At 50.9% G+C, this 18,332-nt stretch overlaps 1 protein-coding gene across 2 annotated transcripts; it reads right to left on the reverse strand.

Annotated features, from left to right (window-relative positions):
* Positions 1–233: 233 nt before the first annotated feature.
* Positions 234–13,005, reverse strand: Gfi1b (growth factor independent 1B transcriptional repressor). 2 transcript variants are annotated; one of them, XM_075984454.1, is made up of 7 exons: positions 12,906–13,005; positions 5,896–6,016; positions 5,391–5,528; positions 4,349–4,620; positions 3,620–3,757; positions 2,317–2,482; positions 234–993 (listed from the first exon to the last, which is right to left on the reverse strand). In XM_075984454.1, the coding sequence occupies exons 2-7, from the start codon at positions 5,993–5,995 to the stop codon at positions 815–817; spliced, it is 993 nt and encodes a 330-aa protein (XP_075840569.1). In that variant the 5' UTR covers positions 5,996–6,016; positions 12,906–13,005; the 3' UTR covers positions 234–814. The 2 variants fall into 2 exon arrangements, with proteins under 2 accessions (XP_075840569.1, XP_075840567.1); XM_075984452.1 differs by having other exon boundaries at positions 2,317–2,581.
* Between the last annotated feature and the right edge of the window lie 5,327 nt (positions 13,006–18,332).

Below are 18,332 nucleotides of genomic sequence, written 5' to 3' on the forward strand. Positions count from 1 at the left end.
CCCCAAGCTTCACTTAGTCACTCCTGTCAAGCTCCTCTTGCAACACTAAAGAGGTCTGTGCCCGTTCCTTATAGCTGCTGCAGGAGACTGATACTGCCTGTCACAGCCCTAGCCCCACCCTCCCGGGCACCTGCCATGATGCTTCTCAGTTGGTCTGTTAGCTCCTTGTCTAGGCCCTAAAGTCTTCAGATATTCCAGGCCCCTAGTAGGCACTTTACAAATGGCCAGACCCATCTTTATTTTTATTTACATCAGTTGAGAGGAACAGGCTTCTGACACCAACTCCTCATTTCTCAGTCTTGTGGCTATGGAGCCTGACTCCCAGATGAATGTGGTGAGTGGGCTGGGGGGCAAGGGTGAGCAGACAGCACATCTGGCTAAAGCAGAGGGGTACCAACCTCCAGTTGGGGCAAGGGAAACTCTGACTATGGCAGCCAGGAAGAGAATCCTTAAAACTTCCAAGTCACCAGGCCCAGAGAAGCAGACAGGAGGGTTTCTCTGATGGTCCCAGCTTTTGTCTGGCTGTGCCATCGTGGGTTTGGCCACCAGGGTCTTGTAGCCTTCTGTGCTCCGGCAGGGGACAAGACCAGAGTACATCTGTGACTACAGTTCAGAAAGGCCCGAACTGACACCTTATAGCAGTCCAAGAAGGAGTGGGGCTTGCTTGAGGTCGCCCAGCAACTCCACGAATCTCAAAAGAAGCCTCCTGGGCAGTCTCCTAGACGGCACTGCTTCCGGGAGGATGGGGGACAAGGGTCAGAGTTGTGAGAGTGGCCTTCAGATGAGACACACTGGAGCAGGCTGGCGGGTAGTCTCACTTGAGGTTGTGCTGGCTCTCACGGTGACGACGCAGGTCCACCTTGCGCTGGAAGCCCTTGGTGCACAGCTCACAGCTGAAGGGCTTGAAGCCTGTGTGCTTGCGGCTGTGGGTGATGAGGTTGGAGCTCTGGCTGAAGGCCTTCCCGCACACCTGACACTTGTGGGGCTTCTCACCTGGGGAAAGGGCAAACGACAGGGTGGGGTCAGGAGGCAGTGCCAGGTCTGCAGCCTCCACCCTGCAGACGTTCATTCTCTATTATATCTCTTTTATGGCCAACCTTAGAGAATGGTGGAAAATAGCCAGGCGGTGGTGGCATACACCTTGTTCCCAGCACTTGTGAGAAAGAGGCAAGTGGATCTCTGAATTCAAGGCCAGCCTGGTCTAGAGAGGGAGTTTCAGGGCAGCCAGGGCTACACAGAGAAACCCTGTCTCCAAAGAAAACAAGAAAGAAAGAAAGAAAGAAAGAAAGAAAGAAAGAAAGAAAGAAAGAAAGAAAGAAAGAAAGAAAGAAAGAAAGAGGAGGGGGGGAGGGAGGGAGGGAGGAAGGGAGAAAGGGAGGAAGGAAGGAAGGAAGGAAGGAAGGAAGGAAGGAAGGAAGGAAGGAAGGAAGGAAGGAAGGAAAGTAGAGAGTTACAATAGATACACCCCTGACCAGGTGTGCTGGTGTACAACTCTAACCTCAGCACCCTGGAAATAGAGGTAGGGGAATTTTGAGGTTGAGGGTGAGGTCAGCCTCAGCTTCCTATTAACTTCAAGGCTAGCCTGGGGCTATGTGAGAATTTGTCTCAATAAGCAAACAAGCAAATAAAATTACCTGATAGTCAATTGTCAACTTGATGGGACTTAGAATTACCTAGGAGACACACTCCTGGGAGTGTCTGTGAAGAATTTTCTAGATTGGGTTGACCGAAGGTCCACCCTAAATGAGGCTGGCACTGGTCCATGGGTTGGGGTCTTGGACCTACTGGCAGAAAGCAAGCTGAACACCAGCCTTCCTCCCTCTCTTTCCTGACTGTGGAGGTAATGTGACCTCATGCTCCTGCAGCCGTGTCTTCCTGCCGCCACAGACTGTACCCTCAAACCGTGAGCCAAAATAACCCTTCTCGCAAATCGCTCCTAACACGCATCCTGGTCACATAACACAAAAAGTAACTGATGCTGTCGCTCTCTGGAGTCTAAGCTGGTCCAAGCTGCCGCAGACCGTCCTTGTTCTTCAACAGATCCCCATGCAGGGACTGGCCCAAACAAACACTGGGTTATAACGGAGACAGGAGACAGCGTGACAGAGCGAGCAGCTGTGTGAGTGGGTGGATGAAAATCCACATTCTGTCCGCATTCTGCTGCAGGTCCATGCTGACTTGGCTATCTCTCTAGTGTTTCTTTACATTGAGTGATTGTCCAGCCCTTCAAGGCCCCATCAAGTGGGCCTCTTGGCAAATGATGCTATACCCAGAGTCCAGGGAGAAGGTCCTATGGCTTGGTTTGGGGGCACTCACCTGTGTGGATGTAGGTGTGTTTCTTCATGTCCGACTTCTGGTGGAAGCGCTTCCCACAGAACTGGCAGGGGTAGGGCCGCGTGTCCGAGTGGATGAGCAGGTGGGTAGACAGGGTGGACGAGCGCTTGAAGGCTTTGCCACACATCCGGCACTCGAAGCTACGCTCCTGCCGGAGGAAACGAGGCCCTGGGGGGTCAGGTGCAGGTGGGGCCTCGAGGCCCGGGACAGCCAAGCTGGGCGCAGGACTGGACCCGGCAGGGACGCCCTGAGAAAGAGGACACTCCGTTGGGGTGGCCTCAAGGGCAGGGTCTAGAGGAGCCTGTTTCTGCTTCCCCAGCTTGGACTGAAGCTGGGGCCTGACTGGCTTCTTCTGAGATAGTTCCTCGTGCCTTTCACGGTATACTTCTCAAAATAAGCCTCACGGTGTGTTAGCTGACTGACAGATGAAACCACTCATCTAAATATTTCAGGATTTCACCAGTAACCCAGAAAGAGTTCCTCTTGGCTGGGACAGTGACGTACTGAGTCAGTTTAGTTAAGACAGGCTCTCAGGTAGCCCAGCTTGACCTTGAACTTGCTATGTAGGTAATGATGACCTTGAACTTCTGGTCCTCCTGCCTCCACCTCCTGAGTTGCTGTTCTGTACACAACCATTCCTGGTTCATTTGGTGTTGGACCTCCTGTATGCTAGACACCCCTTCCAGCCTAGCAGCCCTATGATTTGGGGTGAGCCAATTAGCTTGGTGTTGGTAGATTTCTTCATTTGTGGGTATTGGGGCAGTTCTAGCAGTAGCCTGGATGGGCTATGGGAGGTTGGGAAGTTGAAGACAGGGCTAGCTCCCAGTTTGTTGCTGAGGGATAGAAGCTCCTGGGGTCATTTCCCACCATTACCATCTACCCAGGTACTAGTAATCCACTTCCATCTGGCTTATATAACCTCCCTGGAATCGGGTAGAGAGCTGGAGAGATACATGTTCCACTCTGGAAAGGAATGGGTCCCAAGGTTGGATCCCAACTGACAGAGATAAGTGGTGTAAGCTATGCATTTAAACCTAACTCTAACATTCTGAGAATTGAGGATGCCTTCAGGGCCACCCAGCACATAGGATGCTTTCCTGGTCTCACAGACATACTCTAGGCCCTCATCCCCAAATCCCCAGAGCTTCTTCTGACCAGATGTGAAACCAGTTCAGCCCATCAGAGACCCAGGATGTTAGAAGATTCAGACTCAGGAACGCAAGTAGTGAGTTGTCCCTGCTCCCCGCCCAATTTGTGTCACCTTCAGCCTTTTCCGGCTGCTCACCTGGGAATGGACATGCGTGTGCTGCTCTAAGCTCACAGCGTGGCCGAAGGTTTTGCCACAGATGTCACAGGCAAAGGGCCGGGTTCCACTGTGAGAGCGGCGGACGTGCACTTCTAGCCCATGAGGGGTAGAGAAGACCTGGAACAGAGCCGGAGGGTCAGGCCCCTGGAAGAGGGCAGGCCACAGGCCCAGCTCATGAGCAGGGTGGAGCAGGAAAGGGAACTGCATTGGCTGTAGTGGCGTTTCATTTGTATTTTAATAAATAAAGCTTGCCTGAAGATCAGAGAGCAAAACATCCCCAATGATCAGCCTTGCAGACCAGGCAGTGGTAACACACACCCTTAATCCCAGTAGCACACTTGTTGTCATAGAAACTGGGCAGTGTATGCCTTTAATCCCAGCCCTAGAGATGATTATAAGGCGGAAGGAGACATCTCTCAGTCTCAGTCTCATTCTGAGATTCTTGGAGGTGGGATTGCCATTTCGGACTGAGTTAAAGGTAAGAGCCAGTGGCTGGCTGTTTTGCTTTTCTGACCTTCAGGTCGCACCCCAAGTTCTTTCTGTGAGTTTTTATTAATTGTGCATCAATTGGTGGTCCTGCTGTTCTTCTGTTGTGTGTCCCAGGGAGTCTTCTTACCTCTGTGACAGTCACCTGTCTATACAGTGGAAGCTGTAGGAGGGCTCCAGAAGGCCCCTCCAGCCCTCACGCCACTCCCGCCCGTCACTCACCTTGTTGCACTTGACACAGTGGTAAGTGTCCATGCCCGGAGAGTAGCGGAGGCTGAAGTCCAAGGGGGACTCGGTGCTGGGCACGAGGGGGCTGCCATAGAGCCTCACGGAGCGCTCCAGAAAAGCCGACTGCATGGTAGAAGGGGTCTGTTGGTAGCTGTGGTTGTAGGAGGAGGCCAGGGTATCCCAAGAGAAGCTGGGCTTGTAGAAAGGGGGTGACTCAGAGACCGGCGACTCTCCATCCTGGGGTTGGGATGTCACCAGTGGTCCCTCTGTGTAAAGACACATGTGGGTGATTTATTGTAGGGATTTACATTTAACTTTCTATTTATCTAAGTGTGCACCATGTGTGTTGGGGCCCTCAGAGGCTAGAAGAGGGTGCAGGGCACTCTAACTGGAGCTACAGGCAGCCATAAGCAGCCTTGAGATGCTCGGGTCCTGGAAGGGCAGCAGGCGTTCCTAACTGCCATGCCATGTCTCTGACCACCAGGTGACTAATTGTTTGTTTATAGACAGGGTCTCTCTGCGTAGCCTTGGGTGTCCTAGAACTCTCTATGTAGACCAGTCTGGCCTTCAACTTACAAAGATCAGCCTGCCTCTTGCCTCCCGAGTGCTGCTGGGATCGAAGGTGTGCGCCACCACCACTTGGTTCAGGCAATTAATTTTGAAATAAGGTGGCCCAGTGCTCCATCTGCCCTGGTGACCTCCCGTTGTGGGTTCCAGTGTGCACCCCCAATATGCACCGTTGCTGTAAGTCTTCACTGCGGTTTCAGCCCCTGCACCCTAGGCCACCACCTGGCCACCACCTGGCCACCACCTGGCCACCACCCTATAGACCTCCGCCTCACACCCACAGCTCAAAAGCTCTCATCTGGAACAAGTGTCTGACCGGAAGTGTACAGCAGAAGCAGAGAGCCCAGGCGGCATCCAGTGACCTCTCTGGCCCTCCCCGGCTTCATGACCGCAAGAAGTCCTACCACAGAGGCCAATTTCTTTCCTCTCTGGCACTCACAGGAGGCAGTGGGGACCCCCAGCTGGGTACCTGGGGCTGAGGCCATCTTGGGTAGGCTCTGGTCCAGCAGCATCTCCCGCTCCTGTTTGACTGCGTTCCAGTCCAGGGTCTGATTTGGGAGTAGTGTGCCCAGGACAGGGCTGCTACTCAGGATATGCTCTTTCACCACTGTGGGGAAACAAGACCCAAGAGTCACCACCTACAGTTCCGGAATGTCTGCAGGAGCAAGAGGCACCATGTTTCCAGAGAGAGGGAGAGCAGGGGCACACACCTACTGCTGCTCACACCAGATCCTCCGCCCGGCATGGGGAGAGGTAAGGAAACCCAGAGCACCTGACCTCAGATCTCAGTTGGATTCACGTGTCCCTAACTGGCTCCAAGCTTGATGCTCTCAGAACCCAAATGCTAGAGGAGATGAGCATTTCATCCACTCATTCATTCATTCATTCATTCAGTCAGTCAGTCAAGCAGCAGCAGCATCCAGACAGAGAGCCAAGTGGGCACGGGGTGGGGTCTAGCCTGAGCTCAGACTCACCAGGAATTACAACAGGAGGCCAGACCAGGTCATCGTCCTGTGCACGGGGCTGGTGGTAGGTGTGCGCCTTCTTACTCTTCACTAGAAAGGACCGTGGCATTTTTCAGAGTGTGGGCCACACCTGCAAGGAGGAAGAGGGTGGGAGTGGCTAAGAGTGACCAGCACCATTCCTTTGGATTTTGGAGTCTCCTCCAGATATCAAAGACACCCTACCCTGCCCTGGGTTGTATAATTTCCCCAAAAGTTCACATCCCCCTGGCACCCGTGAATGCCACATCAAGTTAAGATATGACTGGAGATAGGCCTTGCACCCAAAATGACCAATGACCCTATAAGAAGAGGGAAACCTGGGTGCAGGGAGAACTGCTTGTGTATCAGAAACAGGATTGAGGGATGCTAAGGACGACTGACTGCTTCCAAGAGCTGGGAGAGACCCAAGAAGTGGCTTTCTTGGAACTTACAGAAGGAACCAAACTTACTGATACTTTGACTTTGATCATCTGGCCCCCCCCAAAACTGTGAATTAGTCACAGGCAAAATATACTCATGCTTAGCAATTAGAGTCAGCCTGGACTGTATAGGGAAGCAGAAGAGAGGATGGAGCTGGGGTCTCTGAAGCAGACACACTGGACCCCAGTTCTGGAAGTTATACTCACAGGGCTGGGGGTGCAGCTCAGTTGGTAGAGTGCACGCACGAAGCAATGGTTTCAACCCCTGCGTAAAACCGGGTATGATGGTGCATGCTTATAATCCCAGCTTTGGGGAAGTGGAGGCAGGAGGATCAGTAGTTCAAAGTCACCCTCAGCTATAAAGCGAGCTCAGAGCCAGCCCGGGTTATAGGAAGCCCTGTCTAAAACAAACAAGAAGAGCTGTTCTTGAGTTGCAGTTGGACACACTTTGAGAGATCACACAATCTGAGCTTAGATTTTTACATGAAAAGGCTCATGGAAAAGCCAGGTGTGGTAGTGCATGCCTTTAGTCTTGACACTCAGGAGGCCGAGGTAGTTGGAGCTCCCCAAGTTCAAAACCAGTCTGGTCTATAGAGTGGTTGCAGACCAGCCAAGACCACATAGTGAGACCCTGTCTCAAAAACAACCCCCCCCCATTCCCCACCTAAAGAAACTCATAGGGAGAGACCCTCAGTTTGCCTGTTGTTCAATTCGTCTACTTCTCTGGGCTAATTTCCTTTACTTAAGGTGTGCTATCCAGCTGGAATGCTGGTGAGGACCCCAGGTTTTCAGTCCTGCTTTTGGCAGGGGTTGAGGAGGGAATACTTACAGAGGAACTTAGAGCAACTGAGACAAGGGGAATCTTAACTGTAAACCTTTATTGCCCGGCAGGCTGAGAGCAGTCACACCTTCAGCCTATTTTCTACTCTCCAGAAAGGGAGGGGATTTCTGTCTGTGAATCATGGGAAAAGGCCTAAGGCGACCCATCCGCTACACCTGGAGGTTTGCTGTTTTCTCACGGGTGGAGATAAAGAGGTGAGTGTCCATCAATTCAAGCACTGGGTATCATCACTTAACTTCCTAGTCGGGTTAACTTCCTAGTTGGGTTTAGGGGAGAGTTTGAGGATCAAATGAGCCAAAGGACTGGCTCAGGTCAGAAGCTCCTGCTGGGTCCTCTATGGTCGCCCTCCCACAGATGACCTGTATCTCTGCCCTAGCCTGTGCGGTGCTTTCACAGACCTGGGAGACAGAGAGCCCCCTTTGGAGTCCTCCATCTTCTCTGTACTCCAGACTGTTCAAGCTGAAAATCGAGAGCCTGGGAGGAGTCCCACCCCCACCCAGGACCAGCCACCCGCTGAAGGCTGCATCTGTGATACGCCCAGCAATGGCGGGAAAAGGATTTGGCCCACGACTGAACAACAGTGCAAGCTAGGCGATAAGACCTCAGCTCAGACCGGGGTGGGAGGCAAGATTAGGAAGGACAGCTTGGAGCTTAGTCTCATGTTACTCCTGTCCCAGGGGGTGAACCTCAAGTCTGCTTCCCCCTGGCCTAGAGCCCCGCTGGGGAGTATCAGTGGTTGGTAGCCAGGCAGGTCCAGCCTTCTTTGCTGTGGCCCCTGTATGCAGATCAGCTAATAGGGGGAACTAATTCAATGCCAGGCATTGCTGGGAGCAAGAAAAAGCCTTGAGTGTGCAAGGTGCCTTGGCAGGCACCGAGGCTGAGTCATCACATGGCATCTCCACTCACTGAGCAGGAGCTGAAGGGGCCAGGAAGGAAGCTTGGCTCAACCCAGCAGGTGTACTCTAAGGATGAACCAGAGAGTTGGCACAAGTTCAAGGCCCTCCATTCTCTGAACTCTAAAACAAAGGATGGGACTTAGACTCTTGGGTCCATTCCACTGAGAGATTCTCAGCTCTCTAAACAAAGGATTTGGAGGGGCGGCTGCTCTTTCTGGTACACACATCAGCCACGACCTTATCTTCCAGGGACAGCCTTCCTCCCCTGCCCCCTTCCCCTCCTGGGTTCTCCTTTCCTCCCCCTTCTGAATCTTTCCAGCTCTTCACTTGAGGGGCTCTAAACCCTGAAAGGATGAAGGTGGGTGGGAAGTGTTGGAAGGGCTGGGTTCTCCTCCATCTTCGTTCTGGGAAGACCTCGAGAGCCACGATCTATCAAAAGCTGATCCATTTTTTTTACATACATTATTTTCTTAGGAAATCAACTAAAACCAAGATGCGCCCTAAAGTAGTCAAGATAGGGCAAAGGGAAAAAGAGTTGACGGTAACCAGGGTCTGCCTTTGCCTGCCTAAGCACCTTCAGTGAAGCCCTATTCCATCGGTCTCTCACAGAAGAGAAGCTGCCTTCGAGCCTACTCCAGGCAGAACAAGGCCAGGCAGAACAGCAAGGAGACAGCAGTGACTCAGTGTGGTCTGTGTGCCACAGGTTGTACCAGGCCTTTCATGCCAGGTCCTCACTGAGACACACAGCTGCTGCACCAAGGAGGAAAAGAAGCCATGGTCTCAGCCCCGCTCCGTGTCACTGGCAAGAGGGAAGTAGGAAGTGTCCTCAGATGGCAAGTGGGGAATCTCAAGACTTAGAGAGGATGTTGGCTTCTCCAAGGTCAGGGCAGAGCCAAACCTAGGGCTACTGTCCTGTTTGGATTTGACTCCCGGCCCACCGTCCTCCCCCCCAATACCATCTGTGCCCCTCACAATAGTCACTGATATAGACTACAGCACCAAAAGAAAGTGGGAGCTAGAACAAAAAGTCATATTCCTCTGACCCCCCAAAAAAACCCACTCGGGGTCCAGACCAGCTTCAGATGGAAGACAGATAAGAACAGACTTCCTTAAAGCTAGTTTTGCTTGTGGACCAGAGTTAAGGGTGACCCGAGGTAAACCGACCAAAAGCCAGGGCAACACAGGACCATGACCTCCAGCATCCTAAGCACTTACTGGGTGCCTTATGCTCACTTGGCAAGCAAGAGGTCCTGTTTTTTTTGTTTTTTTTGGGGGGGGGTTCTCCTACTGGGTTGCCCTAGCCCTTATTTGTTCCCTTCCAGGGCATTCTCTCCCCTAACCTGGCAAACGGACATACAGCACTTAGCCAGACCCCAAGTCTATAGTGGGAGCCAAATGTACCCAGAGAATTTCCTTCTCACCCTTGTTAAGTGAGTTTAAAAAAGAAAGAAAGAAAACAGGAACCGATTACCTATGGTGTAGTTAATTAACAACCACTCGGTTTTGATTCACATACACCATTCTAAGAGCGAGCTCAGGGCAGAGATTGTGAAAGACACTCGGATTTCTTCATAAAACAGAGGCGATGATGGTATCTGGTGTCCGGAAAGAGGCCCCTGTTAACATGCTTCATAAAGCTTCTACCCCAGACTCTAGGGCAGCGGGTCCATTGACCCTGAGTCAGAACCTTAGCTGGGGCTGCCTCAAGGGACACAACACACTACACTCCCAGGTTTGGGGTATAGTGGGCTCATGGGGATTTGATTGTCCTGACCTATGACACCTTGTACAGCCGGTGGGGACGAGTCTGATTCTGTGACCGCGTGAGCCGCTAACCTGGGTTTGGTTTTCCTATCTCTCAGAAGAGACGGTTGGGCTAAGAGATTTCTAAACTTCCCCTTTACTCTAAAAATCCCACGTACAATCTGTCAGCCTTTAGCTAGGGACTGAGCTACCTTGCCTGAGACACTGGCCACTTGGGTTCCCTTTTCAGGAGGGTTGGGCAAGACTGAGTTGATTCTCAGGGTCAGCTACAGGGGACCCTTTGGACTTCCTTATGTATAAGGGCAGAAGGGAAGGAGGGAACAAACAAACAGAGCCATCTCCCAGAGTCATGGACCAGGAGCCTGGATCACCTTAGGGAGCCTAAAGCCAGTGAGTTACTGTGCAATCCCCAACACCACCAAATAAACACATAAAGTGAGCAAGTGACTTCCAGCCATGCACTGAACACAGAGCTCAGACACTGCATCCACACTGATAGCAACTCCATCGGCAAGAGCTGACAGGTTCAGGTTCCATCCAGGCAGGATGGATCAGCAAGGTGCAGCCAGGCCAAAGCACGCAGTACGATTCGGTCTACCAACCGAAGGAAACTCTGGCGTGCATGGCATGACGAACCCTGAGAACGTAGGAGGCGAGATAAGCCAGCCACAGAAGGACAAGTGTTATATAGTTTGCTCAGAATAGGCAAATTCGCCGAGACTGGAGTAGATTTGAGGTTAGCAGGGGGAATAGTTATTGGTTAATAGGTATGGAGTTTCAGTTTTACAAAAGGGATGGGATGGATGCTGGGGCTGGTTTACAAGGTGAATCCACTTGACAGCTAAGGAAAAGTTCATAAGAAGAGCGAGGCACAGGGGCAAGCCCCTGATATCCTGGATACTTGGGAGGGAGTCAGGAGGATTGTGTGAGCCTGGGAGTACCAGGCCAGCCTGGGCAAACATGGGAGACACTGTCTCCAGGAGAAGCAAGTGGGTCAGTGAGACGTCTCGGTGGGTAAAGCACTTGCCATGGAAGGCCGATGACCTGCATTCAATCCCTAGAACCCATGTGGTAGAAAGAAAGAATGGGACAGGTGGTGGTGGTGCACGCCTTTAATCCCAGCAGAGATGGGCAGATCTCTGTGAGTTCAAGGTGAGCCTGGTTTACAGAGGGAGTTCAAGACAGGCCTCAAAGCTCCAGAGAAACCATGTTTCAAAAAACAAACAAAAAAAAAAAGGAGAGAGAGAGAGAAATGCGTTCCATAAAGCTGTTCTCTGACCTCCACATGTGCGCTGTGGTATGGGCACCCCATATCTCTCTCACACTCAAACAAACACTAATAATAATACTACTAATAATTTTTTTGCTGTTCTTTTGAGACAGGGTCTCCCTATGTGGCTCTGGCAGTTCTGAACTCTCTTGTAGACCAGTCTGGCCTTGAACTCACAGACATCTACCTGCCTACGCCTCCCAAGTGCTAGGATTAAAGGCCTGTGCCACCGTGCCTAGTTAATGATAATAATTTTAAGCTAATAAAAGAAAGGAAAAATAAAAGAAAAATGAAGGAAAAGAGTTTGGGATGTAGCTCAGAGTGTGGGGAAGTGGAGACAGGATCAGAAGCTTAGGGTTTTGTTTTTTAACTACACAGCAAACAAAGAAAGAAGAAAGGGCAGGGGACCTGGGAGTGTACTTCTGTGACAGACCCTGAATTCCACGCGTGGGAGCACCACACAAATCAAAAACAAAAGATGGTCAATTTCATGTACATATATTACCACAATGGAAACAGAATCGAGCAAATGCAACATTATCTGCACCAAGAGTGGAGCCGTGTCTGCGGCTGGGATTGCCATGGGAAAGGAGTCAAAACAAACACCTCCAGACTGAGGAGCCTTCTGCTATTTCTGCCAGGGAGCCAATGTTGTGTCCCAGGGAAGGGATACCTCGAGCTAGCTGGTCCCAGAACCTCTAATGGGACCCTCACCGTGCCCCCTTTCCTGAAGCGTTGGGAATGGTGAACACCACTGGAGTGATTCCATCAGTCAAACCTGAATGATGCAGAACTGCCCGACTCCCCCCCCCCACACACATATTGACCCCTTAATTGAAATGTTACACCTCCTGAGGGAGTACGAGCCAGTCACCACTTTGCAGGGCTTGGGAGGACACAGGAGGATGGAAAGGCACAGTTCTGCCAGCACCCAGTGGCTCCCATACCCGCAGCCAGAGGTGATTGGAGCTTTCTCCTAGTGGTCTCCTAAAGATGCTGGCTTTCTCAAGACCCAGCCAATAGCATCTAGGAGGCATCTCTGCAATGAACCCTATTTCCTAAGAAGCCCAAGAAGGCAAGCTTGCCTTTTCCTTTTAAAAATAGGTAGACAGAGCCGTGCATGCTCAAAGAGAGCCCGGAGCCCCTGACAGTGCTTCCCACCCACAATCCTGTTGTTCCCCGAGGCTGGGGCAGGCTCAACTTGTCACCTTCCTTCGGTGGGTTCCAAAGGAGAGGGCATTTGGGTCCTCAGTGATTCCAGGAACTTTTGAGAAGGTCATCAGGGGCTGTGGGAGAGTGGGCTACAAATTACTTCTGAGTTCCCAGCACAGGGCAGCTCTGCCCACAGGGAGACGCTAATTTGGGCACCTCTGACTGTGTTGCATTCTGCCCACAGCCCTAGAAGAACTGTGTGTGTGTCTGTGTGTGTGTGTGTGTGTGTGTGTGTGTGTGTGTGTGTGTGTGTGTGTGTGAGAGAGAGAGAGAGAGAGAGAGAGAGAGAGAGAGAGAGAGAGAGAGAGAGAGAGAGAGAGAAGGATGATGATGATTCAGGGTGAAGCCCAGCTGCCTACAATGAGGAAGGCATGATCCCTCCACTGGCATGGGTCATCCCAGACTGGCCCATGCTCCTTCCTCCTCCTCTCCCCTGGTGACGGGCAGAGCATCTAGAAGAGAGACTACCACAGTATTCTCCCTTTGACTGTAAAGAGAAGTAGCCAGTCTGCCTTGGGATCCCAGGGCAGGAACTTTTCAGAAGAGTTTGCGCCACCACAGGGTCTGGCAGCACTCACCTGCAAGGAGCTGTCCCTTTTGTGAGTTCTGCCTGAGGAGCCGGGAACCTCCGCACGCACGGTCCCTGGGGACTGCTCTCAGCTCGGTCAACTTTATGAGTCTCTGCACAAACAGACACTTCTCCTTTTCGCCTCTCTCTTTTTTTTTCCTCTTCTGTTCCCCTCCCTGATTTTCAATCTGATTATTTGTGTCAAAATCTGGCGGCTGCAGCGTCAGCCAATGGGGCGAGCGAGTGCAGCCGTATTTGCTTATCAAAACCTCACAGGAGCTTCTAGCCCACTGGAAATTTCTCCAGAAACTTTGAGTAGCATTTGGGTGAAAAAGAGTGGATAACTTATTAAAATTTAAAGCATAAAGCATTCACATACAGTCCCTGAATTTGGGGGTCTGGGGGGGCATCACTTTCTTTAGGTTTTGTTTCTCCCCCTTTCTTCCTTCATTCTCTCTTCCCTTTTTCCTTTCCACATCCTTCCCCTTTTCTTTACCCCCTTTGCGTCCTCTCCTCCTTCTCTCTCTCCTTTTTTCTCCTCTCTCTCTCCTTCCTTTTCTTCCTCCTTTCCTGTCTCCCTCAAGTTCAGCATTACGCATTTGTGCTGGGGTATAGAATGGTGCCCCTGCTTCAAAACCCTTGGATGCTGCTGAGCCACCACACCACACTTAACCAACAAGGCCCCTTCTCCCGCTGGGTTCATTTGAAAAGGAAAAACAAAACAAAATTGGAGTTTATCCAGACTCAACCATAGATAGGCAGAGTAGAAGAACAGAGAAAGTATGGCAGTGAGTTTGGGGGCCTGGGACCCTGTGTCTGGTCAAATCCAAGTACAGATTGAATAGCAAGTACCAGGGCCAGCATGTGCTGCCATCTGGTGGCAGCAAAAGAGACATAGAGACCAATGGGGGCCTCTGCGTATCCAGGCCAGCCTGGTATCTTTCACCCCATTTGAACAGATAGCTCCATTCCACAGCCCCGACTTTCTCTTTCCTGCTCTGTCCCTTGGCCTCCTCCCACTTGGGGATGACTGATGTATTCCGGGAGGTTTTGCATACACAGAGAACTCCACAAAACAGCACTGTTAGCTGATTTGCATGCTCTTGCAGTCAGGACTGGAGAGATTACATTTCCCTCATAAAGAAAACAAACGTGGCCACAGGAAGCCCCGATTGAAACTGCAAGTTCAAGGTTCAAAGTGTAGAGAAAAGGGATGTTTCAACCAAAGCCTTTCTGCTGAGAGGCCCAGCCATGCAGCAGCAGCCAGAGGTCACACAGATTCCCCAGGGAGGTACAGGACACTAGGGGCACAGGTCCCAACTGCTGGCCACAGACAGGAGACAGTCCCATCTAGCCCACTGATTATTCTTTGTGAGAAGAGATTTAGGGAAACATCTCGAATATTCTTTAGATGGTACATGTTACCAGGCAGCGGTCATTGAGAACTGTGTCTCAAAAAAGGATTTTTGTTTCTGTTTTGATTTCTGTTTTTTTGAGACAGGGTTTCTCTGTGTAGCCCTAGCTGTCCTGGAACTAGCTCTGCAGACCAGACTGGCCTCAAACTCATAGTGATCCACCCGCCTCTGCCTCCGGAGTGCTGGGATTAAAGGTGTGCGCCACCACTGCCTGCCTTATGCAAAAAGCTGATCAGGTCATAATTAGGACATTTTCAAAGCATTCCCTGACATGGCCTGGTTCTCTCTTATTGTCACGTACATTTACACCTGCCTGTCTTTTCTGCCGAGCCACGTCTCTGTTACTCCTTTGTTGACATGGCTAATGTTTTCACACACCACAACATGCGCGTGTGCGCTCACACACACACACACACACACACACACACACACACACACCTTTTCCCCGATAACCTTACCAAAGCTTTTGGTTTCTGAACGCACAGTTGTTTGCTGGTCTCTAGCCTCAAGGTGCCGCGTAGCACAACCAGTTCTACGGTGGCTCTGAAGTCACACTCTAGGGAAGGTTCTTGCTGGCCACTGAAGGACCCAGACCCAGGTCTCTTAGACTCTTCTAGAACTAAGACCACCCCCCCCGGGATAGTAGTGGCCAGGCTACCAGCCCCTTGAGTACCAGGAGCCCCACCTGGCATGACAGGCTCACACAGCCCTGGTTTGGACCAAGCCACCTGGGTGACCTCTGGAGCTAACACCACTTCTCTAAGCAGTCAGTCCTGCAGGCCACATCTTCCTCTCATCCCTCAAGGGCTGAATGCCTCCAGCATCTCTGAGATCAGCCATTCATTTATTAGACAGTTACTCCCGAGGTCCTTTCTTGAACATAGTACTTCCCTGCTTCCTCCTCCCTTCTCTGGGTTTGGTCTGTTAGTCAGCGCCTCCTGGGTCCCCTCACATGGTGGCAGGGGTAAAAGTGTCCTAAGGTGTGACCATACGGGGCAGATGACAGAAGAGCGAAAGGAATGTTTGTGCCCCATAAGTCCCTTTCAAATATTTTCTTTTTATTTTTTACTTATGAATATGAATGTGGTTGCATTTGAGTATTGACATGGGCATGCAGCAGCCGTGGCGGCCAGAAGAGAGAGTCAGATCCCTGAAGCTGGAGTCACAGGCACTTGGGAGCTGCTTGTGGGTGCTGGGAACCAAACTCACATCCTCTGGGAAAGCAGCAAGCACTCTTAACCACTGAGCCATCTCTCCAGCCCCTCCCAGTCCCATCTACAGGGAACCATGCGCTGATGAGGAAGGCCGAGGCCTCCTGCCGTCACCTCCTAAAATATTACCACTCACTGCCATGGCAGTAGGCCCCGTGTTCCCACGGGAATCTTGGAAGGGCATATTCAGACAGAAGCCACAGGAGTTTTAGACAGGAGTGATACAAAGTCTTTCCTGGTCTCCAAGGCAGAGCAGAGCAATCGGAAAGAAAGCTTGTCACTCCAACCAACAAGCACCTTGATGTCGAGGTTAGAAGGAGGCAATATGAGCATGGAGCTTTAGAGCGTGGATCCAGAGCTGGGGGTTCAGGGAAGGAAGTGACCTTTATTTATTAGTTTTTTTTTTATGTGTATGGGTTTTTGTCTACATGTACTGCTGTGCACTGTGTGCATGCAGTACTGGTGGGGGCCAGAAGAGGGCAGCAGATCCCCTAGAAGAGCAGCCAGTGCTCTTAACCCTGAATCACCCAGGCCCCATGAAGTGGCCTCTAAATGGGTGCTGGGCTGAGAAGAGGGACTGAAAAGAGGAACAGGCCAGACGAAGAGCCAGGACCTCGGGGAACTGACCACAGCCAAGTTCAAACGCTGATGTGATAGACTAAAGAAAGGGGAGCCTGGGGAGGAGAGAGGAAGCGTAGCCAGGGAGGACCTCCCTGGTGGAAAGGCCAGCTTTGATTTCCCTTTACTTGGAAACCCAGAACGTTTGCTCAGAACTTGGCAGTCAGCGTTTTCCACGGTGTCACAGCTCTCTCACGTGACCCACTTCCAGGTGCCAATTGCAGAAACTCAGCACAAACTGTTAATATTTTAAAGATTTATTTAACATGTGTATGTGTATTTTGCCTGCAGGTACGTATGTTTACCCTGTGCGTGCCTGGTACCTGTGGAAATCAGAAGAAAGCCTCAGGTCCCTTGAAACTAGAATTACAGGTGGTTTTGAGCTACCACCTTGGTGCTGGGAATTGAACTTGAGTCCTCTGCAAGAGCAACAAGTGTTCTTTTTTTATATATTTTTAAAAAATTTTTAACATAATTTTTTTATTGATTCTTTGGGAAGCATGCACCCTAATTCCGCTCATTTCCCAGTCCATCCATATCCATCCCTCACCCCTGTATAGCACCACTTCCAAAAGAAAACTAAGAAAATATTAAAAACAAAACAGACGAAAACCCCCACTTTGCTCCTCCACCTTTCCCACCTCCCCAGCTCCTCTTCGTTCATCTTAGTGGCATTGGGACTCTGATGTATCACCCAGTGTCCCCTTCTGTTCAGTCCGCTTTGCTTGCTAAATTCAATGGAATGAGTTCTTGGTTTGGTTCAAGGCCTCTGGTTTCTGGTACACCCTCAACACTGGACCTCACCGAAACTCCTCCTGGATATCCTGCCGCTGCCTGGAGTCAGGAAGATTCTGCAGCCGTGGTTCCGCACGATCAGTCCCTTCGTGGGCTCTGGCAGGTCATGGAAGGGGTAAATGTTGGGGTGGGCCAACTCAAAGCCCTGGCTGTGAGTCTGGGTAGTAGCTGATTTGGTCAATCCAGGTTTTGGGATCACCCTGCCTTAGGAAAGGGGCGGAGCCAGCTCTTCTACAGCGGGCGCCCATGCGGTCAGAGCGAGCCAGCTCTCTCACACTGGGAACAAGTATTCTTAACACTGGGCCAGGTCTCCAGTCCTAAGGTTGGCTAATGCTGGGCCTTATCTCCTAATGTTGGCTAATTTGACAGTAACAAGGCAGCCATTTCATTCCACTGAAAATGTTCCGCTTCCGGTCTGGTTGGACTCAGGAGCTGCAGTGATGGTGTCAGGGGTTCTCATTTGCTTTTGCTGTCTGGATGGGGTTACTTTTCTCATTGTCCTGGCAAACTACTCTAAACAGGCAACTTAAAGAAGGACAGGAATTTTTTGGCTTCTGGTGGAGAAGGGGATATGGCAGCAGCCTCTCACTGTTGTGGTCCCAGTAAGGAAGCAGAGACACTCTGGGCTTTCCACCTGGCCCCAGTGGCTGTCTAGAAGCTGGGCACAGCATCCATGACCCTGTTACCCTTGCATTTGGCACATATGCAAAGTTATCACCCTGTGAATGACATTGACACGTTCTACTGCCAGCTTGGGATATGGTCTGACCCCCTGCTACCAAAGCTATCGTGGCGTTGGTGCCCCTTGGTAAGTGAACCACAAAAATCACTTCCTCGGGCAGCTGGATTTCAACATGGGATCCTTTTGGTGACAGTCTCAATTCAGGTGCTCTTCTTTCAAATGAATTCGTATTTTCACAAGTTGGGGTTTTTGTTAAGCGGGGCCTTACCTATTATTCTAGAAAAGAGACAAGGAAGGCTTCTCTTTTATTTTTTTTTTTATTTTATTTTTTTTAAGATTTATTTATTTATTATGTATACAACATTCCTTCCATGCATGTTTGTATGCCAGAAGAGGGCACCAGATCTCATTATAGATGGTTGTGAGCCACCATGTGGTTGCTGGGAATTGAACTCAGGACCTCTGGAAGAGCAATCAGTGCTCCCAACCTCCGAGCCATCTCTCCAGCCCCAAGGCTTCTCTTTTAAAAATTATTTCATCCATTATTTTATTTATGGTGGTGGTGCTGTGTGTGTGTGTTTGTGTGTGTGCAGACATACACATGTAAGGCTGGTGAGTGGCTCAGGGGAGAAAGGCACTTATCACACAAGACTCGTGACCTGAGTTCAATACCCAGAACCTACACAAAATTAGAGAGTAGCCTTGCGCTCTCTCTC

This window comes from Microtus pennsylvanicus, chromosome 9, assembly GCF_037038515.1.
Source record: "Microtus pennsylvanicus isolate mMicPen1 chromosome 9, mMicPen1.hap1, whole genome shotgun sequence".
In the NCBI taxonomy this organism is placed as follows: Eukaryota; Metazoa; Chordata; class Mammalia; order Rodentia; family Cricetidae; genus Microtus; species Microtus pennsylvanicus.